We start from the raw sequence: 26,735 nt of genomic DNA on the forward strand, positions 1-26,735 counted from the left end.
TTTGATTTCTAGACCAATACCAGGTGTAGTATTATGATTCTCTCAACATCAAAGTGATACTTTGGCCAAAAATGAGTAAATAAAAATTAGGGAGGAGAACACACACACACACACACACTGTGGTCTATAAACACCCAAAGTTCAAATTGTCAGCACTAAATTACTATCCTCCTTTTTATGAACACAAACCACTTTGTGAGTTCAATAAAACTAATAACTACATAAACATATGAAAGAGTAGTTTCCTGTTAATATGTTCTGAAATCATGTGTTAGAGCCTCATATCACTGACCAGATGGCACTCAGGAAGTAAGATGATGTGGTCAGATGTCATAGATTCTCCCTAAAAACATGGACAAAAGTGTTTGTTATAGCAGTTACAGTCGTAGTCCAGTTATAGTAGGACACCAAAATGCACCAATACACTAAAAATAGCAGCAGGTAAAGGGACAGGGCGTTGAGGGAGACGCTTGTGCCAAGTGCATGTATCATTAAATAGCATCAACTCATGAAGTTATGGTGTTTTGTGTGTTCAACACGTTTATTTTGAACACCAATATTTTCTCACCCTCCTTCAAAGTTAGGCCATTTAAAAATGAGTAAATTTGTCAATCGTGAAGAAGCAAATACAGTGTCACAAGCTTAATAAGTCACTACTCATGAAAAGCAGTTCACATGTGAAATCTAACTCGAGGTCTCAATGATTGTCGGCCAGATTTCTCCCCAGGTTTTATTGGCAAATGAGAAATTTATAACTCATTTTGCATTCTGATTTTTTTGTTTGTTTGTTTGCCCATCTAGTCTATAAGTCGTGAAGCTTGTTTTGTTTATCAGTGCACATGCCTCTGGAGCCACTGAGCACATCTCACACATCTACGTCATATTAACAGTAAAGTACAGAATGAGCAAACCATCACGCAACAGAGTATCTGTTAAAACATGCGGTCTCCCTTGCCATCTGAGGATACATTCTCAGTCTTTAAATAGGTTTTCGTATCACATGGTGTTACAGGAGCATTTTGTAGCCCAGCAGTCTGCTCAAAGGTTCAGAGGGTGTCATAGTGCGGAAACAAATACGTGTGTAACAATCAATGGTCCACTGGTTTTGTGAAGCTTACATAATGTCAAGGAATATCGGCTGAGCAGTGTAGAGGGCCAAGGTAGACAAATGGAAGTATATTAGACTTAGACTTGGTCTGTTCAAACAGAGAAACCAGACAGTCTCTCTTCTGGGCCAAACAACTCCTGTTCATGGTATCCAACTTCGTGACCAGTGTTAGTTCTTAAATACAAAGTTAGCTAGCTTTAGCTCTTATGTACAAAATCGAAAGCAGGGTGCTAGTTAAGTCAAATGTTGACCACATAAACGTTATAGTAGTTGTGGATGTGGAGAATAGCAGCTCCAGATTAGAGCAATCTGGTTGCAGTAGTTTAAATTGCATGTCCTTACCCTGGCCACATCCTGGTCACAAGCTGTGGGTAGTGAGTCAAGGAATAAGGTCACGAGTACAGGTGGCAGAAATGAGGTTCCTCCACAGGGTTGCTGGGCTTACACTATACCTGATGGGGTGAGAAGCTCGGCAGTCCAGGAGAGCCTTAAATTAGAGCTGCTGCTCCTCCAAATTGAGAAGAGCCAGGTGAACTGGTTTGGACACCTTACAAGGAAACCCGCTGGTCAGCTCCAACAGAGCTGTTATCAGGCATGTCCCATTGGATGGAGACCCAGGAACCACTAGACAGATTATTTCTAACATGTGGTTTGGGAACATCTGGTGATCCCCCAGGAGGAGCTGGATTCTGTGGCTGGGCATAGAGAAGTCTGGGCTGATGTTCTCAGCGACCCCCACCAGGAAAAGCGGAAGGTGCCACCTTGTTCAGAGTTTGATTCTACTCACTGTCTAAGAAATTAGCTGCTTCTCTGAGAATGTCAATGATAGAAGGACTGTTTTCACACATGACTGATTAACTTTGACTCTGAGACAATGTTAGAGCTCAACCGTATGTTGAGATGCTTGAGTTCGTGGGTGGAATACTTTCAGAATATTGCTCTTCAATAAACCGTTGGTAATAGCTGATCCTGTCTTCCAAAACTGACTGACAGATGACTTTATCATCACTATTCTTTTAAAGAAAGATCAGTTGTATAGGCAAACACTAATGGCCCATTTGGTCTTCTGTGGTTCTCTGTGTAGCAGTTCCTTAGGTCTTTGTGCTAAAAAGGCAGCCAAGCGTTGGACAGCTGACACTGGTCTGACTGACATCAGATTCAGTTCCTCTCTCTCTGTAAAGTCCCTGCATAGGACATTTATCCTGTATGGGATGTGTTGCCAAGAATCCTTTTTTGAATCCCGATAAAACCAGCACACTTGGCTTGGCTACAAATAAACAAGTATACTTCTGTTTGTTTTTTCTTTTTCCATTTTTTTTTTTTTCATTTTTCTTAAGCCGTTTTCGTACATTTAAAGTGAATTATGTAGTTTACCAGCATGAAAAAGGCTTCATACATCTGAGTAACTTTGTGAGATACTGTGCATGTATCAGGAAACTCCACCTTTTGCACATGTAATTGACAGCACACATTTAACTGACACTGACTTTCACAAGCATTTAGCTTTTGTATATTTATACTTCTAAATTGGCCACCTCAAAACATCCTCAGTATTTGTTTCTATTGCTTTTTTTTAATCGGTGATATGCAAGACATTATTCATCTGTTAAAGTGCCCATGAAATGCCTATGAGAGCCATGATTTGATTCTGTATGTTGACGTATTTCCTTTTAAACAGGAAGTCAGGGAAGGAGTGTGTTAAAGGACTTGACTGATTTTCTGTATCTTATGCATTTTATTCAATGCAAATTGAGAAATTCTAAATAGTTAAATTAAAACAGGAATATCTGCAAAACATTCTTTGTTATTTCTAAAATATATATATTGACTTGATCTATGTCCACAATGCCAAGACCCTTGTACAAAAAGCTCAAAAACAAATTTCGTTTTCATGGCCACCAGTGAATTTTGATTTAATCTGCGTTCACACTAGCGAGTGACAAAGCAACAGGCGGATATTCATTTTCTATGTACGTGCGTCACACGGAGCAACAAACGACATGCTAGTTGAGATTTTCTCAATTTTATGCAAATTACGTTCAACACATTAAAGTGACAAATCCAAACAACTGGCTCGATTGATTCCTTGGACCAATCGTATGTCACACGTGGTACAACATTTTCTCATTCCCATTTCTCACAACTTTAGTTTCTACCTGCTTTTAGTACCAGCGTACTGCTTGACTCGGAGAAAAAGGAATAAAACGTATCACTATGTTTTCATCATATGCTGTCATATGTGACCTCTCATTAAATGTATATAGAGACATAAAAAACATTAAAGCTTTGAAAAAATAGCAAAGATCATTGGTGTCTCTGTAGAGTGTCTATATGTAGTGCAGTTAGCTTGTGCTGCCAATAGCAAATACGAAGGCTGGCATGTAACACACATCAAACAACAGATTTTTCACATATTTTCACTTTATTAAATTATTACAATTCATTTTAAGGACATTTTTTAAAGACAAATAAATTGCATACTGTAGTAAATTGTGTGCTGCATTTAGGCCATGACTCTTTCTCAGTGTAGCTGGACAGACGATACACATGCGCTCCACGCCAACAAGAGACAATCTACAAGCAGCGTGAGCGACTTGTCGCTCTCTAGTGTGAACGTACAGTTATCACAGGCTTTATCACAGCATTGGCTGCTGGAAAACCATTAAAAAGTAATTACGCAAAATTAATTGGCTTTGTTCACACAGCAGGGCAAATCTGATTTATTTTTAACCCTTTAAACTCTCTACTTATTAGTCAATATCCAGTAGCTACAGTGGAGCTGATAGGAAAGGTATGTAGGTATGATGAATGTGACAGTGACATGATGAATGTGACAGCTCCTGGGAGAAAAAATCCAGTCTTTTAGACCATTTACATCGAAAATTAAAAAAAAAGTAATTAATTAAATCCAGTCACTTGTTCAAACTGTAATTGCACAAAGTACCCAGTGAGTGTACATGGTTTAGCTAACAAACTACATAAAATTGGAAAAACTCAGCCTGATGATACTTTTTTATTTTATGAAAATAAATTCTGTAAAACCAAAAAGCAGCTAAAAATTCTGAAAATTTTAAAGGTTTAACATTTTTTCGACATTTTCCTCTTACAGCCAGAGTTTGCAATGTTATTAATATCATTAAAAGGCATATCTGCGATATCTGTGATATCTTAGAAAAGTGTATTGACACTGATATCAGTATTAGTCAAGTCAAGTCAAGTGGAGTTTATTGTCATTTCAGCCATATACAAGTACACAATGAAACGAAACAACGTTTCTCCAGGACCAAGGTGCTACATAAGACAACACAGAACAACACAGAACTACGGGGACTACATAAATTACATAAATTAAACGTAAAGTGCACAAGTGCAAACATGTGCAGACAGCACAAGACAGAACAGACAGTACATAACTACGACGCCGACCAGTACACAGTCCTGTTGAAAGTGATAAAGTGACAGTAGTGCAAATATTACAGCTATATTGTCATATTGTGGAGCCCTGATTTGAAACCATACAGAAATGAGAACGACATCATTCCCTGCTAATCAGGGGCTTTGGGGCAGCATAATAAGATCTTGCTGCTTTACACAGATTTTGCTGTTAGTGGAACAGTTTTTATCAGTTAAATTGCTGGATAGTGTATCGTATAGTGTAGTGTACTGTTTAGTGCTGAAAATATTTGTATCCGTTTTCGTGTTTGGATTAAAACCGGAGGGTTTCCAGCAAGCTTTCTACTGTATCTTCTATCTAATGTGCCTGAGTAAGCAAGCTAACTATGCTTCAAACCAGTGATGTCATTGATATGTGATGTCATGCCCAAATTGATAAATGGTTATTTAGGCCTCAGTTAACAACAGACATCTAATAATATTTTATCAGATATACTTCAATTTGTTTTGGGTTGTTACATTTCAGAAAGATCAGAAAAGTTTGCTGGACACGTTGTCAGAACCTGTTATAAAGCTGGGATGCACCTGTGGTGCTTCAAAATGGGGTCCTTCACATAGCATTTTATTATCATGCTTGTATGATTTTCTTTTAATAATGATGGAGAATGCTCATTTAAGAATGACGAGAAAAACACTTAATGAACATACACGTTTTACGATATTTTTAAAATGAATTAAATTATTATTTTTTGAAAAGCCAGCAGAGATATACTGCCCTGTGCACACCACGCTGTCTGTGTAAAATATAGAGAGCAGTGGCTCAACATGTGAAAGCATATTTCTTTTGTTTGTACAGAAATGTGGTAGAAATGTGGTTTAGGTCAGGCTAAAAACAAATAGTTCATCTCCCATTAGTATCATATTAATGTGAATATGGCTTTATTTTGTAAGCAGTGTTGCCAGGTTCCGTGTACTATCCACCTATTGTAGCTATATACTATGATTCAGATATGCGAACTACTGTTAACTCACTCCCCTAAAAAGACTGAGAAAATTGCATCTACCTTTTCCTACAGCCGAACATTTTGGGCTAGTTTGAAGTGTTTGTGAGGTTTTTGAGTTGTAGTCATTTGCTGAAACATGACAACATTTCCCTAAAACCTATGCTCAGTTAATTCTCAACTATGCCTTATAATCAGGCCAAACATTGTTATAATGTCATGGCCAGTTAATGTTTGCTGTCCCGTACGTTTGTTGGCCTGTGTATTTATTGTCTGGTTTTACACTTGTCTTATATTGTCATGTTTTTGCTCTTTATGTAGTCTTGGGTACAGTGCTGCTGCATTGTTATATGTTGCACCATTGTTCTGAAGGTATTTCGTTTCAGTATGTACAAGTTATATGAAGGAATGACAGTGAAATACACTTTGCATTTCAAGTGTGTATTTGCTATTTTATTATTATTATTATTATTATTATTATTATTATTACGTTAATCAGCAGCTTTGATACACAGTTTCTTAGTTTTGCAAATGAGAGTCATTGTACAGTCAGCTCTGTACGTATTTGGACAGTGACACAGTTTTGGTAATTTTGCCTGTGTACACCACCACAATGGATTTGAAATGAAGCAATCAAGATATGATTGAAGTGTAGACTTTCAGCTTTAATTCAAGAGTTTAACAAAAATATTGCATTAACCGTTTAGGAATTACAGTCATTTTTTTAAAATAATCCCTCCATTTTCACAGGCTCAAAAGTAATTGGACAAAATAACAATCATAAATATTAGGACTATTTTCAATAGTTGGATGCAAATCCTTTGCAGTCAGTGACTGCCTGAAATCTGGAACCGATGGACATCACCAAATGCTGAGTTTCCTCCCTTGAGATGCTTTACCAGGCCTTTACTGCGGCCGCCTTCAGTTGCTGCTTGTTTGTGGGTCTTTCAGCCTTCAGTTTTGTCTTCAGTAAGTGAAAAGCAGCTCAGTTGGGTTGAGGTCAGGTGACTGACTCGGCCATTTAAGAACATTCCATTTCTTTATCTTAAGAAGCTCTTGGGTTGCCTTTGCAGTACGTTTTGGGTCATTATCCATCTGTACTGTGAAGTGCTGTCCTATCAGTTTTGCAGCATTTGACTGAATCTGAGCAAGGAGTCAGCAGTTACATCATCAATAAACACCAGTGACCCAGTTTCATTGGCAGCCATATGTGCCCATGCCATAACACTGCCTCCACATGTTTGTCAGATGATGTGGTATGCTTTGGAATATGAGCCCTTCCTTTTCTTCTCCATACTCTTCTCTTCCCTACATTCTGGTAAAAGTTAATCTTGCATCAGAGCTGGTCATGTTTTATTTAGAGGGTTTTTTCTAGCAAAGTCTAATCTGGCCTTTTGAATGTTACCAGCGGTTTGCATCGAGGTAAACTGTCTGTATTTACATTCATGAAGGCGTCTCTTGATTGTAGACTTTGACAGTGATACTCCTACCACCTCCAGAGTGTTCTTGACTTGGCTAGATGTTGTGAAGGGGTTTTTCTACAACAAAGAAAGAATTCTGCGATCATCCACTTTTGCTGTCTTCTGTGGCCTTCCAGGTCTTTTGGTGTTGCTGAGCTAGCTAGTACATTCTTTCATTTTAAGAATGCACCAAATTGTTGATTTGGCCACTCCGAAACTTTCTGCTATCTCTCTGATAGATCTGTTTTGTTTTTTCAGCCTAATGATGGCCTCCTTCACTTGCGTCGAAATCTCTTTGGGCCGCATATTAAGAGTTCCCATGAACAGCTACCAAATGCAAATTCAACACTTGGAATCAACTCCAGAGCTTTTATTTCCATAACGTCATGAAATAACGAGGAAACAGGCCACACCTGGCCATGAAACTGCTTATCAGTCAATTGTCCAATTACTTTTTAGCCTGTGAAAATAGAGGGACTATGTCAAAAATGGCTGTAATTCCTAAACAGTTAATGCAATATTTTTGTTAAACCCCTTGAATTAAAGCTGAAAGTCTACGCTTCAGTCACATCTTGATTGCTTCATTTTAAATCCACTGTGGTAGTGTACAGAAGCAAACTTAGGAAAATTGTTTCACTGGACCTGACTGTATTTAATTGTCTGAGCTTTAAAATACTGTGTGCAATTCTCACAGCTGTCTGATATGAAGAAAGCTAAATCTTGGTGAGGGGCATTGCATTTAAACCTCTGCCTGCTATAATTCAGAAGTCAGCATGGTGTGAATAATATCCATGAAGCCTTTTAATAGAGTAAGGTGAAGGAGGAGAGATGTAGCCATGATCGCCCCTCTGGGTCATTGTTCTGTGTATTAACTTTGTAAATGAAGCCTGTTACAGCCTTTCTGTGAGATCAGAAGCAGACAATGAGGCACATGATGACTGAACTGGCTTTCAGCCATCTGACTGAAGAGCAGAGAGCATATTAACAGACCTTTAACCACAGAGGATGAGATCATAACACTTGTCGGCCTAGTGGGGCAAGTCATTTGATTATACCTTAATCTCTGATGAAAATGGACCAACACCCTTTAGTTGGTTTAAAGTATAAAGCTCTAATGTGGAACTGTTTGAATAAACCTCAAAAATTTTACTCAACTGAAATATTAAAGGTATCACCTAAGATTTATGTGAAAACTAAAGAAGTAAATTGGCGAATATTTCAGTAGTTATATTGACTCTAGTCCATTCAACGAGACCTGTGGCTTTAGTAGACTTTTTCCATGAGTTATTAATGAGAATGAATCATTACAATGATTCATTAGCAAATGGAATCTAGATATGGAGGAGTAGAAGTTAGACAGGTTTAATGTAATATCTTGCTGTTACTTTGCGTTACTGCGTATCTACATTAGTCTTATGCAGGTAAGGCTTTTGAGAAGTGAACACGTCAGCACGTAGCTGTAACACTTTTTGTGGTCTTAACCATGTATACACTGTTGTACGTTGTAAGTTCCTCCTTAACTTCCTGTTTCCAGCTTTCTGAATAAGTGAGTCATTGTCTTGTTTTTTTTAGCCTCTCAATTACACGGGTCATTTTTTTTGCAGAAATGTCAAGAGATAAGCTAACCGCATGGCAGTATTGACCAGTTGCAGTTGGTCGCATAGTGAAAGTGAAAAATCATCTTCCATGTGAAGCAGATTCACGTTTTGCCACCTGTTGTAAAGCATTAACTGATACATTTCCTGCTTTTTAAAATGCCTACGCCCGTCACAAACTGCTCAAGGTGATGGGTCATTAGACCAGGAATGTTTTTTCAGGAAACATTTTATACACCGAACACCTGATATGATTTTACTTTGTGTGGACAGTTTCTGGTAACTGTGTTATTGAAGTAGTTCAGCCAAATATGACTTTTACAATTTTTCCTTTCGCTTAAATATAGTCTATCAGACAGGATTGGTGTTTTGTTTTGTTTTGCACTGGGGCTACGTGGCTAATGTAACTAACAAGTATGGGAAGCTTATAGCTATCAGTTTACCATTGTACAGCCCGCATGTCTAGATTATCACACACTGACCACACAGTCCTACCTGAGTCTGATGCATGGGTGAAATGACCAAATTATGACGTTTTTCTAAATTTAACATGGCTGCTACTGACATACTGTGTATTTTTTGGAGATAACACTGTGTCAGACACCACATAACCAACTAAGGCTGCACAATAATGGCTAAAATGATAGAATTGTTTGCACAATATTGAAATCACAATTATTTATTGATTTGATGAAGATATTGTTGATGTTTAGGAACATAACCATTTTCTTGCATTTGATAATTTGTTTATTTTAGACTAACATAAAAAAAACTGTTTTTTTCATATAGTACATTATATAAGCATTTCTATATAAATGTTTAAAGACTTATATCACTTAACCTTATACTTAGTCACAGTAATTGAGTGGACTTTCTAAATGCTAAATATAAACACAATTAGCCTCGAAGTAAGTAAGTGAGTGAGACAGAACACTATGAAAACAAATATTCAGTCACTTGTATTTGTTTAATTGAGTAAGCAAATATTGCATTTATGATTAAAGAATGATTAATTGTGCAGCCCTCTGAGCAAGTCAGTTTTATCACACATCAGGCTTCACCACCAATGTATGAGCTACTGCTCTCTGTCCTGATCCCAATCCGGTTTTACTATGCTTACACTCACCTGAACATGCTTCCTGTTTTCACTCAATTAACTAAGTATATTTAATGAACTCTTTTTGTTCAGTTGTTGGCGAGGTTTTCTCATTCTTTCCAACCTGCAGTTCTGAGCATTACTTTGTGTTTGTCTTTCTGGTTTTGACCATTTGCTTTCTCTGGGTTTTTGATCCGGTTTTGCTCTGTCTGCCTGATCGTTTAACCACACCGATCATTAGACTTCAGTTTCTGCCTGTTCTGTGCACACCACACCATTCTGCCTCTTGATCTGGATTATTGATAAAGATTAGGCTTGTGCTTACATCTACAAGCCATGGAAATCAAGACAATTACATTACAACTCAACATGGTTCAAGGTGAATATGTGATGATTTAGGCTTGAAGTTTGCACAGTGCTAAACTGGAGGCTTATATGCTTTCCTCACTTGTAAGCTGTGACAATTTTAACTATAAAATTGGAGAGCCCAAGGTCACTATAGAGTGCCTAACAGAAAAATTACAGAAAAAAGACGTCCTTTCTGTATGGACTAATATAATACATCAAGTACCATGGACTTCAAAGCTATAAGATATTATAAGATATGCATCAGCAGGCAATTTTAGTCTTGCATTCTTAGTGCACAAACACACACACACACTACATGGTCAACAATGCACTGTCTCACAAATATACAGTGCTGTCCACTAATATTGGCAACTTTGGTAAATATGAGCAAAGAAGACTGAAAAATTGTCTTTATTGTTTAACCTTTTGATCTTTTGTTCAAAAAATTCACAAAAAATACTCTGCTCTCGCAGATATCAAACAATTGCAAACACAACACAGGTTTATCCAAAAAAAAAAAACTTTGTTAAATATATGTGTGGCACAATTATTGGCACCCCTATGAATTCATATGAGAAAAATACCTCTGAAGTATATTGATATTTTAAATTTTTCAGTACACCTGGGTGAGTAGGAACAGGAAATTGTTCAACCATGACTTCCTGTTTCACAGGGGTAAAAATATAGGTCAAAGAGGTAACACACAGGCCAAATTCCCTTAGTCATTCATGACAATATGTAAGACCAAGGCATATAGCGGTCAGGTGTGGCAAAAGGTTGTTGAGCTAAATAATATGGGAAGTGGCTATAAGAAAACAGAAAAGGAATGAACATGAGAGCAGAGTATTTTTGTGAATTGTTTGAACAAAATATCAAAAATTTCAATAATAAAGACAAATTTTCACAGCCTTCTTTGCTTGTATTTACCAAGGGTGCCAATATTAGTGGAGGGCACTGTATATTTGTGTGTGTGTGTATATATACAGTCATGAGAAAAGATTAGGACACCCCATTAAATATTCAGTTCTTTATTAAGAAATGTCAAAATGTCAATTTCTGATCTTGTTTTAATTTGTACCTGTAGATGTAAAGTGATGTAATTGCATGTAAACAACAAAAAAGTCACTTTGTTTTCACTTATTAAACAAAAGAAATCAACAAAAATGAGTATTTCAACTGAGGAAAAAGTTAGGATACCCTGTACCCTAATAGCTAGTGTTTCCCCCTTTGGTTGAAATAACCTCAGTGAGACGTTTCTTGTAGCCATCTACCAGTTTCTGACATTGACTGGAAGAAAGTTTCCCCTCACTCCTCACTGCAGAATTCTTTCAGCTGTGTGATGTTTGAGGGGTTTCTTGCATGCACAGTCCGTTTCAAATCACCCCACAGGATCTCAATAGGATTTAGATCTGGGCTTTGACTTGGCCATTCCAGAACTCTCCATTTTTTACTGTTCAGCCAGTCCTTGGTGGATTTACTGGTATGTTTTGAGTCATTGTCATGTTGCAAGGTCCAGTTGCGCTTAAGCTTCAATTTTTTGACAGATGGTCTCACATGTTCAACACCTTCTGATACAATGTAGAATTCATGGTAGATTCTATGATGGTGAGCTGGCCAGGTCCTGCTGCAGCAAAGCAAACCATAACACTTCCGTCTCCATATTTCACAGTTGGTATGAGGTTCATTTGCTGAAATGCTGTATTTGGTTTATGCCAGTCATGCCCTCTGTTATGGTGTCCAGATAATTCAGTTTTAGACTCATCTGTCCAAAGCACATTATTCCAGAAGTCTTGGCCTTTGTCTATGTGTTCTTTGGCAAACTTCAGTCTTGCCCTCATGTTTTTCTTAGACAGCAAAGGTTTCCTCCTTGCACACCTCCCATGATAATTAAAGCTGTGCTAAAGTCTCTTTCTGATTGTAGATTTATGCACTTCGACATCAACTGTAGCAAGAGCTTGCTGTGGATCCCGTGATGATATTTTAGGGTCTTTGGAGACTTCTTTAAGCATCTTGCGGTCTGCTCTTGGGGTGAATTTGCTTGGACAGCCTGCCTGGCCATGTTGGCAGTTGTTTTAAATGTTCCCCACTTGTAAATGATTTTCAGGACAGTGGAATGGCTGATTACAAATTCTTTTGAGATCTTTTTATATCCCTTACCAGACTCATAAGCATCAACAATCTTCTTTCTGAAGGCCTCAGAGAGCTCTTTGGATCTCATCATGGTGATACCTCTCACTTCAACAATTAAGAGCAAACCAAACTAAATGTCTGAGGTTTAAATAAGGCAAGTTTCCTTCAAAATGCTCTGTAATGATGTTCTAATAATTTACACCTGATGTCATACACCTGTAGGTAATTTTAGCCATTTTAAGTACAAATAAATGTGGGGTTGTCCTTACTTTTTCCTCACAAGAAATTAGTTTTTTTTTTAAATTACATTTTACAGATCATTTTAAAAAGACTTTTCTTTGATTTTATTTGTTTAATTATATTATATTACTTGAATCTCCCAATACTGTTAAAATGAAGATCAAATGTCCATATGTTTAACTATGTTAAAAAAAAACACAGGCTTTCGTGGGGTGTCCTAATAGAGAAGTAAAACCGCTGTTTCACACGTGCTTCACACAGTACTACTGTGTGACTGCTGTATCTTGTGTGCATTCACCATTCAAACATTAAGCATCAGAACAATGGTCAGTACAGACACATTGAAATGTCTTGGTTAATACATCAGCTTTCCTTTTAATGATGACAATAAAGGACACACTATTTCTCCTGTAACTCTGTTTGTTTATTATTTGTCCAATGATAATTTTTAGGATCATTTCTAGCATCTTAAATGTCATATTAAGTTAATCAGACCAAGACAGGCTGGCACACTGTCAGCCAGTAATCAAAACATGTAATCAATCATACACAGAGAATGCATGGCAGAGAATAGATCTTGTATAGGTTATACTTAATAAAAATGAGAATGAATGAAGGAATAAGCTCTCAGATTGTGTCATATTTATGAGCATCTTGCATCGATGCAAACTGTGTTTTGGTGTTAAAAATGGATTGTCACGATTTACCAGACAGGCATGAGGGACTCATAGCATTTAGTATAAGATCATGAGGGTTTCACTACTGTTTTGTGCTTTTGTCTCTTTGCAACTTTACTTTTCAAAGAGCTAACTGTTGTATATAATGACCCACTTGTTCAAATTTATCATTGTCATTGTGTACTCTGTTTAATGATTGAAATAAATTCAAAACAAAAGCTGTCATGAAGCCCATGCACTTTCTAAAATGTTTTTATTCTATGTTAACTAGGCATGGTGCACAAAGTTATTTCCATGTTGTTAGATCACCTACTAAGTAGATAATGCCCATCAGTCTAAATGTAGTAATAAATATTTGTGATAAGGACTTCTCTTAGTAAAATGCGTCCCTCTGTGTTTTCAGGCTGGACTGCATTGTGAGTGAACAAGCACAGCCATGACGACCCACGTGACTCTGGAGGATGCACTGTCTAACGTGGACCTGCTGGAGGAGCTTCCACTCCCAGACCAGCAGCCATGCATCGAGCCTCCACCCTCCTCCATTATGTACCAGGTGTGCCTTCTTTGTCTGCTTTATGACTACACATCAGATATCTACCATGCAGAAATATTGTTGGATGTTGAGTTCAGTAGACAATTAAATTCTAATTTTCCATCAAGCATCGATGCTATACACTGAGATGCCAGTTTATTAGGTACATCTCCCGCTTTAACACAAATTGTACAGTCTAATAAGCCTTATGCCACGTGACTGTGGTTTGTGGTATAAATCAGACAGAACAGCATTTTAGGTTAGATAGTGTTCAGTTAAAAATTTGAATAAGCAAATGGGGTGACTTTACTGAATGATATCTGACTCTTGTGGCGGTTTTATCATCTCCCGTATGTGTCATCTTGAACTTTTCACTCACAATCATTTCTATAACGCAGAAATAAAGTTGTGAAAGGCAAAACGGTATCAATGATCAGCAGTTCTGTAGACCAAATAATGCAAGCAAACAGACAGACAAAACCAGGAAAATCATATGCAAATTCAACCATGGAGTATTATCTTCTTGTCTGTGAAGTTAAAAAAGTGTGTCTCCAGTGGTCACAGGAGTAAAAAGCAGTTAAAAAAAAAAAACAAACTTGCCTGGTAGGACAATTTCAGGTTTCTTTTTCATCATGTTGATGGAAGGATCAGTAGACTGTGTAATGTGATAGTGCACTGTGTCATAAGGGACATTGTAAAACCCTGGTGTCTGAGTGTGGAGGAAGACTTGGGAGGCAGGCAGAACTTTAGCCAAGCTCCAGGCTCACATTTATTCAGTCCGCACTTTTCAGTGCACTTTCAAAAAACTCTACAAAAATAGTCCCTCCATGACAGCTTTTGCGACATCAGGTTCACGTTCACGCTCCTTAGTGTGTGTGTGTGTGTGTTTGTGTGTGTGTGCGCGTCTCGCAAGCTCTGCCAGGCGGTATCTCTCACTCACTCTCTCTCTCTCTCTCGCTGGTTACGGGAGTCACTCAAAGCACAAAGAGACACAAATAAGTAGACTGGCGGTAACAAGACACAGGTGAGAATCATCACGCGTTACCTGCCGGTTCGACCCGCCTCCTCTCCATCCAGCTGATGCTCCACCATGCCCCCGCTGCCAAATACCCCCCCCACCGACCATCCCCTGTCTGGCCTGCAGCTGACTCCTCCCTCACGGGAGAGGTAATTCACCACCACCATCTGTGCCCCCATCTGGGCCACCTCGAATTTGAATGTCTGAAGTGCCAGATACTAATAAGTGATCCATGCGTTGGCATCCTTCATGCGGTGGAGCCATTGGAGATTGTGATTGGAACAGAGAGTAAAAGGGCACCCCAATAGGTAGTATCGGAGGGTGAGGACTGCCCACTTAATGACCAGACACTCCTTCTTGATTGTAATGTAGTTGGTCTCTAATACAGAGAGCTTCTGGCTGATGTACATCACGGGACACTCCTCTCTCTGTCTGATGCATCAGTATGCAAAACAAAAGGGAGAGAAAAGTCAGGAGAATGCAACAGCTCACCCCCACACAAAACTGCTTTTCCCTGGCAGAAGGCCAGAATGCTGGCATGGCTCCATCCACTGGACTGGATCTGGCCCTCCCTTTTTCAGCTGGTGACATCTGAAAAATTAGGTACAAACCTCAGATAATAGCCAGCCAGCCCCAGGAATTGCCTCACCCCTTTTTTGGTCTTGGGTCCAATTGCTGCTGTTTTATCAATTTTTGGGATGCACCTGTCCATCGGGGCCCAAGTGGGAGCCGCGATACCATACTTCCACCTGTCCAATTGCACACTTCTTTGAGTTTGCTCTGGGTCCTGCCCATCCCAAGGATCTCAGGACAGCCCTCAGATGTTGAAAATTCTGCTGCCAATCATTACTATAAATGATTATGTCATGTAAATAAGCAGTGGCATATGCATTGTGCGGTGGAGGATTCTGTCTATGAGACATTGAAACATCTCTGGTGCTCCAAACAACCCAAACCTAAGATTGACAAATAGTTGTAACCCAAGCAGAATGGAAAAGGCAGTTTCTTCTCAAGATATTGGAGTCAAGGTAATCTGCCAATACCCCTTGGTTAAGTCCAGTGTCAAATAAAAGCGAGCCACACCTGACTGATCGAGCTGTTAATCAATGCAAGGCATCGGGTATGTGTCAAATTTAGACGCTGCACTGCTTTTTCTAAAATACACATAAACACGGACCAACCCATCGATCTTGGGCACCAAGACCACGGGCTGCTCCAATCACTGTGGGACTCCTCAATTACTCCCATGTTAAGCATAGCCTTGAGTTCATCCCGAACCACATTTTTTTTGTCTTCAGGTAACCATTATGGGCGTCTACGTACCACCACACCTGGAGGAGTCTCAATGTGGTGCTATATGAGGTTCGTACGACCGGGTAGAGTTGAAAACACATCTGAAAATTCCTGTTGCTATCAGCTAACCTGTGCTCTCTGGGACAGTGAGACGGTGGTCTCCACAGGGGCCCGGGGTGAATTGTGCCACAGGAACTGCCTATCTAAATGGTTTCAGGAGATTGAGGTGGTATATTTGAAGTGCATAATGACGTCTAAGACGCTGCGTGGCTTGTGCCCATTAAATAATTCGAATGATGAAAACCCCATGGAGGCTTGCGGGACCTTTCATACTGCAAATAAAAGGGGCTTGTGTCACTTATCCCACTTTCATGCATCCTCTTGAATGAAGTTACAAATAGTAAACACTGATGTCAATCGATTTAATCCATGACGTTAACGTGGTGCCCTGGTCAGTCAGGATCTCTCTCGGGATCCCAACTCAGGAGATAACACGGAAGAGTGCCTTTGCAACACTGCGTGCTGAGATATTGTGCAGAGGCACTGCTTCCGGATATCGTGTTGCATAATCCACCAGGACTAACACAAAGCTATATCCTTGTGTGCGTCTTTCTAATGGCCCAACGAGGTCCATGCCAATTCTTTCGAAGGGGACCTTAATCAAGGATTATGGGCAGAGTGGCGCTTTTGGAGTGGGGTGGGATTCACCAGCTGACATTGCACACCACTTGCGAACATTGCCGCGAATGCCCTGCCAATAAAAATAAGCCGTTGGGGGGTTTAGGATTTTTTCCTGCCCCAAATGCCCAGCCATGGGATTATAGTGAACCGCCTGGAACAGAAGTTCCCTATGGCTTTTTGGTACCAACAACTGGGTCGTCTCTTCTTTAGCTTCTTTAGAGGGGGGAGGCTTCCCTGGCTGCATCGGAGTCTTGCCAGATCCTGGGTTTCACCACCACCATAAAACCCTGGTATCTGAGAGTGTGGAGGAAGACTCAGGAGGCAGGCAGAACATTAGCCGAGCTCTTGGTTCACGTTTATTCAATCTGCACTTTTCAGCGCACTTGCAAAAAAAACAAAAACAGCACAATAACAGAAAACGGCTCCATCAGGTTCAGGTTCACGCTTCTTGGCATGTGTGTGTGTGTGGGCATGTCTCACAAACTCTACCAAGCGGTATCACTCTCTCTCTCTCTCTCTCTCTCTCTCTCTTGCTAGTTACGGGAGTCATTGAAAGCACAAAGAATTTTTCATTGCTTTGGTGGGCTGCACAGTAATTGGCTCTCAGCCCTATTGAACATCTTTGGGATCAGGTGAAAAGGTCTGCATGCAGCATGACAAGACATGCAGCTGTTCAGTTTTCAGTAGATCCAACATCTTGTAGAATCTACACCCAGGAAAGTCCATGCCATTCAGAAACCAAAGGAGGCGGAACACACCACTCGATAATAGACGTTTAATCATAGACAAACTTAAAAATTCCATTCATTTGGCACACTGTAAAGTTTCGGTTAACCATCTGCTGGTTGTCAACATCATAAGTACGACAATCTTTCAGTTCCTGCTTGCTGCTGACCATAACTATTGCTGTTAGCTTGTGAAAAACAGGGAAGTGTGGGCCTGATTAAGTTTAAATGTGTATCACATTTCATGTAAAATGTGCAGTGTTTTGTGATGAATAGCCTGCTTGATTATGCAGTCTGTTGATTGTATTGTTTGATACTCAGATGTATCGAGTCAAGAGCCTTGTCTTGATTGATACGATACCATATCTTTATTGCTACACCCCTACTAGATAGGTGTACCTAATAAACTGCCAACTTTGTATAATGGTCTTAAAGATGTCTTAAATGCCAGGAAAGAATTAGAAATATCTTTTAGAATGATATATCATGCAACATCATGTCATATCTAGATATGATATGTCTGTATAACTAGTCTATGTTTAGACCTGTATGTATAAAGAAATGCTTGTCTTTTCAACCAGGCAAATTTCGATACCAACTTTGAGGACAGAAATGCTTTTGTGACTGGTATCGCCCGATACATTGAACAGGCCACAGTCCATTCCAGCATGGTGAGTAGAGAGCGGCGTTTTTTGTGCTACTGCATAGTTGAACACAGGTCATGTGACCATGGCAGCTGCATGATAAAAAGCACAGCATCTGATGCACGCACAAAGCTGCTTTCATTAACTGTCACCGGAGGCTTCACCAAACTGAGAATGTGAGCAGAATCATTTACTCAAGTATTCTTCAGATACTAGACACTAAATGTTTAAAAAACATACTGAAACATAGATGTATAGTGGGTATCGTAAATACATACATGACACTGACCTCCATTGCTACTTTCAGTGCTGAGTAGGTGATTTTTTATCGTTATGTTTTTAAAATGCAGTGTTAATGATTTACTTGCACTTCATTAGCAAACTTAAATATTATAAGTTGAGTAATGTGAAAATATCTTCAGGTATTATGATATTTTCGCCTTATACCACAGCACTGTTGAACTCTTGAATCTAAATGGTCAGAAGGTGTTAATTAATTTAACAGCAGCTCTGACAGTAGTTCTGGCTGTAACAGTCTCTGTTACTGAGTTGTTACTATAAAAACGATAAAGTATTAGAAATACATATAAAAATATACAAACTTAACCAACACTCTACATAATGTAAGGCTAATGTTGGTCAAGTTTGTATCATTGCTGCCATTGTTGCCATGTTGGTTAAGTACATACATATATGTAGATTTCTAACAGTTAACAGAGCTAAACTACAAAGAACAGGCCTTCTCGTGTGTGTGTGTGATGCCCTGCAACATCTCCCTTATCATTGCCCTCTTATAATCAGTGACTTTGTCTTCAGAATGAAATGCTGGAGGAGGGACATGAATACGCTGTCATGCTGTACACCTGGAGAAGCTGCTCAAGAGCCATTCCCCAGGTACACAGGAAGCCTTTTACCAATAATCATATACCTGGTACATAGAATCTTTAGAAATTTGATTTAACACATGACACATTTGTTTTTCATTTAACTGAATTTTCTCTACCCCTACATTTTAGTAAAATGTGCTATAATTTTGTGTAAGTGATATCTTATAACAGGTTCCTTTAACTGGACAGTATGTAGCCACAAGTTCCTAATTTTTACCTGAACTTGCCAGACCTCAATATATATCAAATATATATCAAATATATCACTTTCCTTCTAACTTTATGCTGTGATATTACCGCCTTGCGGGTCTTAGGTGAAATGTAACGAACAGCCCAACAGAGTGGAGATCTACGAGAAGACTGTGGAGGTGCTGGAACCTGAGGTCACCAAGCTCATGAAGTTCATGTACTTCCAAGTAAGAAAGGAACCTTTTAGCAGTTAGTCTTTTTCATTCTTATTTAATATTCAGTATTCACATGTAAATTTTAGTCCTACACATCTACACATCTATCTCTTCTAAAAGAATGTAGAAATCCCTTGTGAGGCTGAGTGTGGGGATTTTATATGGTCCAGAAAGGTAACATTTATGGTTCTCTGTTCTAGCGTAAGGCAATTGAGCGTTTTTGTAGTGAGGTAAAGCGTCTGTGCCACGCTGAGCGCAGGAAAGACTTTGTGTCTGAGGCTTACCTGCTTACCTTGGGCAAATTCATTAACATGTTCGCTGTTCTGGACGAGCTCAAGAACATGAAGTGCAGTGTGAAGAATGACCACTCTGCTTACAAAAGGTATGACAGAAATGGTCCTGCACTAAATCATTTTTAGATTTAGAGCGGTAATTACTTTCGTGCCATTCGGAAGCCTGTATTTTTTCCTGTAACTGTTTTATTCTTGTAGAGCTGCTCAGTTCCTCAGAAAGATGGCTGACCCACAGTCTATCCAAGAATCCCAAAACCTTTCCATGTTCCTGGCCAATCACAATAGAATCACACAGGTAAATTTCAGATTTTTTTAGACTTTTGCATGATAAGATCTGAGACCTGTTTTTATCTTGTGAAACTGCAAATATGGGGTGTGTTGCCTATAACTGTTACCTGGTACATTGCTCCCTTTATCATTTTGTATATGAATCAGTTTTCATCCATTATCTTTGTTACTGATGCCCAGAGTGATCGTTTAATCTCATGTTTTAATCTTCTACCTCAGGTAGGTTGAACTCTAGCCAGCCTGAATGTCTTATTCAAAGGTTTTATTGAAGTGTAGAGGAGTTGTCACATAGCTGAGGTTCTGCTGGGAATACACAATACTTTATATAAAATATAGTACTATATACACTACAATACTGTTACCATCAAAATTGGCAATGTTTGTTCAAAAGTATGCAAAAGATATCTTAATGTAGGTCTGAAAGGTTTAATGATCTGTTTGCTTACAGTGTCTGCATCAGCAGCTAGAGGTGATCCCTGGCTATGAGGAGCTCCTGGCAGACATTGTTAACATCTGTGTGGACTACTATGAGAATAAGATGTACTTGACACCCAGTGAGAAACACATGCTGCTCAAGGTGCCATGCCTACCCTTCATCTTCTGCCACTGCCCTTTGTGGCCCATCAATCTTGTGGGAAAATGCTGCTGAGGAGATTTGTGCTTACCTATTTGTGATTGTACCCTGCCTTACAGGTGATGGGGTTTGGGCTTTATTTAATGGATGGAAACGTCAGCAACATCTACAAGCTGGATGCCAAGAAGAGAATAAACCTCAGTAAAATCGACAAGTTCTTCAAGGTTGGTTTGAAATGTATAGTTAACAGAACTCACTCAAAAAATATGCCTCTTGAGTTGAATTTGTTAATATGTGTTGAAATGCCTCCACAGCTCCAGGTCGTGCCTCTGTTTGGTGACATGCAGATTGAGCTGTCTCGGTACATCGAGACAAGCGCCCATTATGAGGAGAACAAGTCAAAGTAAGTTCAAAATTTCTTAAAAGGAGTAAGAATAAATATATCCTAAATGCCATTGCTCCCTTATAGTGACTCATTTATTGAAACAAAAGTCGTCAGTGCGTGCATGCATTCTTCACAAGCAAGACAAGCATGTTAACGTTGACATGAGAGCTAACCTTAAAGCCGATGGTGCTGAAAACATTATTCAAAGGAGTGCTAATAGCTCACAAATACACATAAGTTGTTATACTACAATTTACTGTTTCTGTTAAAGACATGTGCTCGTTATACACCACTACTTTAATGGATCATCTTCTGTACTGATAAGAGTTCATACTGCTGTTTATTTCAGAAGTAGCTTGTTGTGCTTCTCAGAGATCCGTGTTAGTTTCGTTAGGGACAGACAGGAATGATATATTCCCCTTGATGCATATTTTTCAATCTTCTTCATTGGTCATTTAACTCCCCAGGTGGACTTGCACCCAGAGCAGTATTAGTCCGCAGTATAACCTGTGTGAGCAGATGGTTCAGATCCGAGATGACCACATCCGCTTCATCTCAGAGTTGGCACGTTACAGTAATAGTGAGGTGGTTACAGGCTCCGGCTTGGACAGCCAGAAGTCTGACGAGGAGTACAGGGAGCTGTTTGATCTGGCTCTCCGAGGTTTGCAGCTCCTCTCCAAGTGGAGTACTCATGTCATGGAGGTGGTAAGTGAGTGTGTGTGTGTGTGTGTGTGTGTGAGAGAGAGATACACAGAGCACATGCATGCCTTAAAGCATAGATACAGCAGTTGCATTTTTTTGTCTCTAGCCAGTTCTTTCTTATGTGGTTTATATTTAGGATTTATTTTTGTTCTCTTTTTGTCTCTTCTGTCTCCCTTCCTATTCCAGTACTCATGGAAACTCGTGCACCCCACTGATAAGTTCTGCAATAAGGACTGTCCTGGCACAGCTGAGGAGTATGAGCGTGCTACACGCTATAACTATACCAGTGAGGAGAAATTTGCCCTGGTGGAAGTGATTGCCATGATCAAAGGCCTGCAGGTGCTGATGGGCCGCATGGAGAGCGTGTTTAACCAGGCCATCAGGAACACGATCTATGCTGCGCTGCAGGACTTTGCTCAGGTCACTCTGAGAGAGCCGCTGAGGCAGGCTGTGCGCAAGAAGAAGAATGTCCTAATCAGGTAAGATTAGTGTGTTCCCATTTTCATGGCTATGTCTCTGAAAATGTGAAAATGGAATGTGGCTGCTACAGTTCAGTCTGTAAGTAATTTTTACAGTACAGTGACATACATTATTTTTATATATATATATATATATATATATATATATATATATATATATATAAATCTTTTAGGTTGGGCGAGTAAAGATAAAAAAAACTAAATAATGTGGTTGCATAAGTGTGCACACCCTTAAACTAATACTTTGTTGAAGCACCTTTTGATTTTATTACAGTCTTTTTGGGTGTGAGTCTATCAGCATGGCACATCTTGACTTGGCAGTATTCGCCCACTCTTCATTGCAAAAACACTCCAAATCTGTCAGATTGCGAGGGCATCTCCTGTGCACGGCCCTCTTCAGATCACCCCACAGATTTTCAATCGGATTCAGGTCTGGGCTCTGACTGGGCCATTCCAAAACTGGTGAAGCCATTCTTTTGTTGATTTGGATGTATGCTTTGGGTCGTTGTCATGCTGAAAGATGAAGTTCTTCTTCATCTTCAGCTTTCTAGCAGAAGCCTGAAGGTTTTGTGCCAGTATTGACTGGTATTTGGAACTGTCTAAGGCCCCAATTCCAGCTGAAGAAAAACAGCCCCAAAGCATGATGCTGCCACCACCATGCTTCACTGTGGGTATGGTGGTGTTCTGGTGATGTGCAGTGTTCTTTTTGCGCCAAACATACTTTTTGGAATTATGGCCAAAAAGTTCAACCTTGGTTTAATCAGACCATAACACATTTTCCCACATGCTTTTGGGAGACTTCAAATGTGTTTTTGCTAAATTTAGCTGGGCTTGGATGTTTTTCTTTGTAAGAAAAGGCTTCCGTCTTGCCACCCTACCCCATAGCCCAGACATATGAAGAATATGGGAGATTGTTGTCACATGTACTACACAGCCAGTACTTGTCAGAAATTCCTGCAGCTCCTTTAATGTCGCTGAGCAGTTTTCTTCTCGTCTTTTCATTAATTTTGGAGGGACGTCCAGTTCTTGGTAATGTCGCTGTTGCGCCACATTTTCTCCACTTGATGATGATGGTCTTCACTGTGTTCCATGGTATATCTAATGCCTTGGAAATTCTTTTGAACCCTTCTCCTGACTGATACCTTTTAATAATCAGATCCCTCTGATGCTGTGGAAGCTCTCTGTGGACCATGGCTTTTGCTGTAAGATGCGACTAAGAAAATGTCAGGAAAAGCCTACTAGAACAGCTGAACTTTATTTGGGGTTAATCAGAGGCACTTTAAATGATGGCAGGTGTGTACTGACTCCTATTTAACATGAGTTTGAATGTGATTGCTTAATTCTGAACACAGCCACATCACGTTATAAGAGAGTGTGCACACTTATGAAACCACATTATTTTGTTTTTTTTATCTTTACTCGCCCAACCTAAAATATTTCAGTTTGATTTTCAGTTGAGTTGAAAAGGTATAGGTCATATTAAAGGTGGAAAAAGTTCTGAAATGATTTATCTTGGTCTCATTTTTTTACATCACAGAAGCCTGGCATTTTAACAGGGGTGTGTAGACTTGTTATATCCACTGTATATATATGTATATATATATATATATATATATATATATATATATATATATATATATATATATATTCACACACACCCACACATACATACATATATATATATATATATATATGTATGTATGTATGTAGGGTGAACCCAATATATTGATACATAGTCTCTTCATTTTAGAGACCAAATTTAAACGGGACACCAATATAAATAAAATTGCCATGTTTCATACTTGGTTGTGAAAAGGACCCATAGACCAGGAAATTGATTGTAGCCTGCAAATGCCACATCTACAATCAGCGTTAGACCTTTTGTTGGCTTTCTTGTGTATGAACTAGTGAATATAAAGGTGGACAGGAAACATGAGCAGTTAGATGTTAATCCATCCACATTGAAGATTGTCACAATCCACTGGAAAGCATTATACAGCACTATACACTATAAAATGCAGTGCTTCAGTGCAAGATGGCCATGTGCTTGCTAAATTTCTTTAATGACTCTGAATGAGAGCAAGACTTCCATCCACATGGTTGCAACATTGCCGTTTGTGCTCACAGCGTTCTACAGGCCATTCGGAAGACCATCTGTGACTGGGAGGGAGGCAGGGAGCCACCCAATGACCCTTGTCTAAGGGGAGAGAAGGACCCCAAAGGAGGTTTCGATATCAAAGTGCCCCGCCGTGCAGTTGGCCCCTCAAGCACACAGGTCAGTTACACTGAAGATATTCTTTTCACATATCTACTGCTTATGGATGGCATAACAGCTGTCTAGAAGTGTTATAGAATTATTTAAAACGATTTTGCCCCTTTGCAGCTGTACATGGTGCGAACCATGCTTGAGTCTCTGATCGCAGACAAGAGCGGCTCTAAGAAGACCCTACGCAGCAGCCTGGATGGCCCAATAGTTCAGGCCATAGAGGACTTCCATAAGCACTCCTTCTTCTACACCCATCTCCTCAACTTCAGTGGTGAGAAATCACTTTCATACTAATACAAAAGCATTAAAACCCGTATGTCTAGCTCTCAAAAGAGTACATGTACAGCCTTGCATACCATTTTGTTTTATGCAGAGCCTCTTTAACACTGTATTGCTGTAAAGGTTTCCTGAATATCAGTCATGAAATACCCTTGTCATAATTGATTCTCAGAGGCCCTTCAGCAGTGCTGTGACCTGTCGCAGCTTTGGTTCCGAGAGTTCTTCCTGGAGCTCACCATGGGTCGTCGTATCCAGTTCCCCATTGAGATGTCCATGCCCTGGATCCTCACTGACCATATTCTGGAGACCAAAGAACCCTCCATGATGGAGTAAGTGCTGCAGACATTCATACACTCACATATTTCGTTTTTGCATCCTGTCTTATACCTGTAAAGGAAGTCCTTTACATTTTGTTCATTGTTATACAGTCATCGGTCACAGACGAGCCTGGGGGAGAGAGACTAATATTAGCATTGGCAGATCCCTGTCCTTTATTATGTGACATATAGAAACGTGAATACGAAATATGATGCTTAGAGAAAATGTATGGATATTTGTGGCCTACATAAAATGTGTAGTTTGAAATGTGAAAAAGTTTCATTTCAAAAGTTCAACAAATATAGAGTTTATGTGTATAAATGTGGTAACAAGGTAGCTACTGTATTTGTATGGAGTCCAAGCTATAGCATTGTTAATTAGCTAACCAGCTGGCTAGCTTTTCACAACAAAATGCCTTGTAACAAACATATTATTCAGTTTGATTAATAACATCTGTTTTACTAAAAGATGTATGAATATGAAGAAAATGTGGAATTTTAAATGCAAAATAAATGCGTGTATTTTCAAAGAAAATATATTACTTCCGGTAACATGGTTACATCCTGCACAGAATGAAAATCTTCAACACATCCACAGCCTTCCAAAGATTCTTCACCCACAGACAGTCTGTGACGTCTTTAGCACCCCTGCAACTCTGCACTGAAAATGAATGACTTCCGCTCTCTCGTCTGTCATTTGTTGGAAGCAGTGAAAAGCAGGCATTAAGGATGCTTATTTTTAATGTATTTCTAATGCATATTTTACTGTTTGTTTTTTTTTGTTTGGTTTTTTTCAGATATGTGTTGTATCCTTTGGATCTTTATAATGACAGTGGATATTACGCTCTAACCAAGTTCAAGAAACAGTTCCTCTACGATGAGATAGAGGCTGAGGTAGAGTCTTACATCTTTCTTAGCATGCTATTATAATTTAGACATTTCAACCTATTTTATTTCAGAGATTGTAATTAATCAACGATGGTCAATTTGTCTAGGTGAACCTGTGTTTTGATCAGTTTGTATACAAATTGGCTGATCAAATATTTGCTTACTATAAAGCGATGGCTGGAAGGTGAGCAATCATTATACCTCATTTACCTGTCGATTCAACAACTGGTTTAATATTGAATATGTATTCAAGCTTTAAACTCGGTTATTTTGAATATGTAAATGTGTTTGTCTCAGTGTTCTCTTGGACAAGCGCTTCCGGGCAGAATGTAAGAACTATGGTGTGATTATCCCTTATCCCCCCTCTAACCGCTACGAGACACTGCTGAAACAGAGACATGTCCAGGTATAGCCTTCGTTCACATACAGGGGTTGAACTTCCATGTCCTTTGAGCATATTAATACTTTAAATCTAAATTTTCTTGTTCTGTTGGCATTGAAGTAAGGTTTTGCTGACTATGGCAGATCGTATGTTCTTTCCTGTGCACGTGTGTTCACAGCTCCTGGGTCGTTCCATTGACCTGAACAGACTGATCACTCAGAGGATCTCAGCAGCCATGTACAAATCCCTGGACCATGCCATCAGCCGCTTTGAGAGTGAAGACCTCACATCTATAGTGGTAAAAGCAGTGCACTAAAGAATGAGTGTATTCCACATGGTGTTTTGTGAAAGCATCAATATGATTCTCATCTGTACTGTGCATGTATGTATTTTCCAGGAGCTCGAGTGGCTGCTGGAAATAAATCGACTGACTCATCGGCTGTTGTCCAAACACATGACCCTGGACAGCTTTGACGCCATGTTCCGGGAAGCCAACCACAACGTGTCTGCTCCGTATGGCCGCATCACACTGCACGTCTTCTGGGAGCTCAACTTTGACTTCTTGCCAAACTACTGCTACAATGGCTCCACCAACCGGTCTGTGCAGATTCACTGTGGATATAATAATTATACATGAATATATCAGTTGT

The 26,735-nt window shown here is 39.4% G+C and overlaps 1 protein-coding gene across 2 annotated transcripts in view; it reads left to right on the top strand.

Moving 5' to 3' along the window:
* Positions 1-26,735, top strand: part of cyfip2 (cytoplasmic FMR1 interacting protein 2) — a 38,514-nt gene that overhangs the window by 1,697 nt on the left and 10,082 nt on the right. For both annotated transcript variants that reach the window (XM_026917792.3, XM_026917793.3), the window contains exons 2-20: positions 13,452-13,601; positions 17,879-17,968; positions 18,758-18,835; positions 19,143-19,244; positions 19,433-19,614; positions 19,724-19,820; positions 20,262-20,390; positions 20,507-20,611; positions 20,702-20,790; positions 21,240-21,477; positions 21,661-21,953; positions 24,081-24,228; positions 24,337-24,490; positions 24,671-24,827; positions 25,613-25,709; positions 25,811-25,887; positions 26,001-26,109; positions 26,264-26,383; positions 26,483-26,682. In XM_026917792.3, the coding sequence (XP_026773593.1) occupies positions 13,485-13,601; positions 17,879-17,968; positions 18,758-18,835; positions 19,143-19,244; positions 19,433-19,614; positions 19,724-19,820; positions 20,262-20,390; positions 20,507-20,611; positions 20,702-20,790; positions 21,240-21,477; positions 21,661-21,953; positions 24,081-24,228; positions 24,337-24,490; positions 24,671-24,827; positions 25,613-25,709; positions 25,811-25,887; positions 26,001-26,109; positions 26,264-26,383; positions 26,483-26,682 (2,582 nt within the window). In that variant the 5' untranslated portion in view covers positions 13,452-13,484. The remainder of the gene's footprint in view (positions 1-13,451; positions 13,602-17,878; positions 17,969-18,757; positions 18,836-19,142; positions 19,245-19,432; positions 19,615-19,723; positions 19,821-20,261; positions 20,391-20,506; positions 20,612-20,701; positions 20,791-21,239; positions 21,478-21,660; positions 21,954-24,080; positions 24,229-24,336; positions 24,491-24,670; positions 24,828-25,612; positions 25,710-25,810; positions 25,888-26,000; positions 26,110-26,263; positions 26,384-26,482; positions 26,683-26,735) is intronic.

The sequence above is a fragment of the Pangasianodon hypophthalmus genome, chromosome 7 (genome assembly GCF_027358585.1).
Source record: "Pangasianodon hypophthalmus isolate fPanHyp1 chromosome 7, fPanHyp1.pri, whole genome shotgun sequence".
NCBI classification, from domain to species: domain Eukaryota; kingdom Metazoa; phylum Chordata; class Actinopteri; order Siluriformes; family Pangasiidae; genus Pangasianodon; species Pangasianodon hypophthalmus.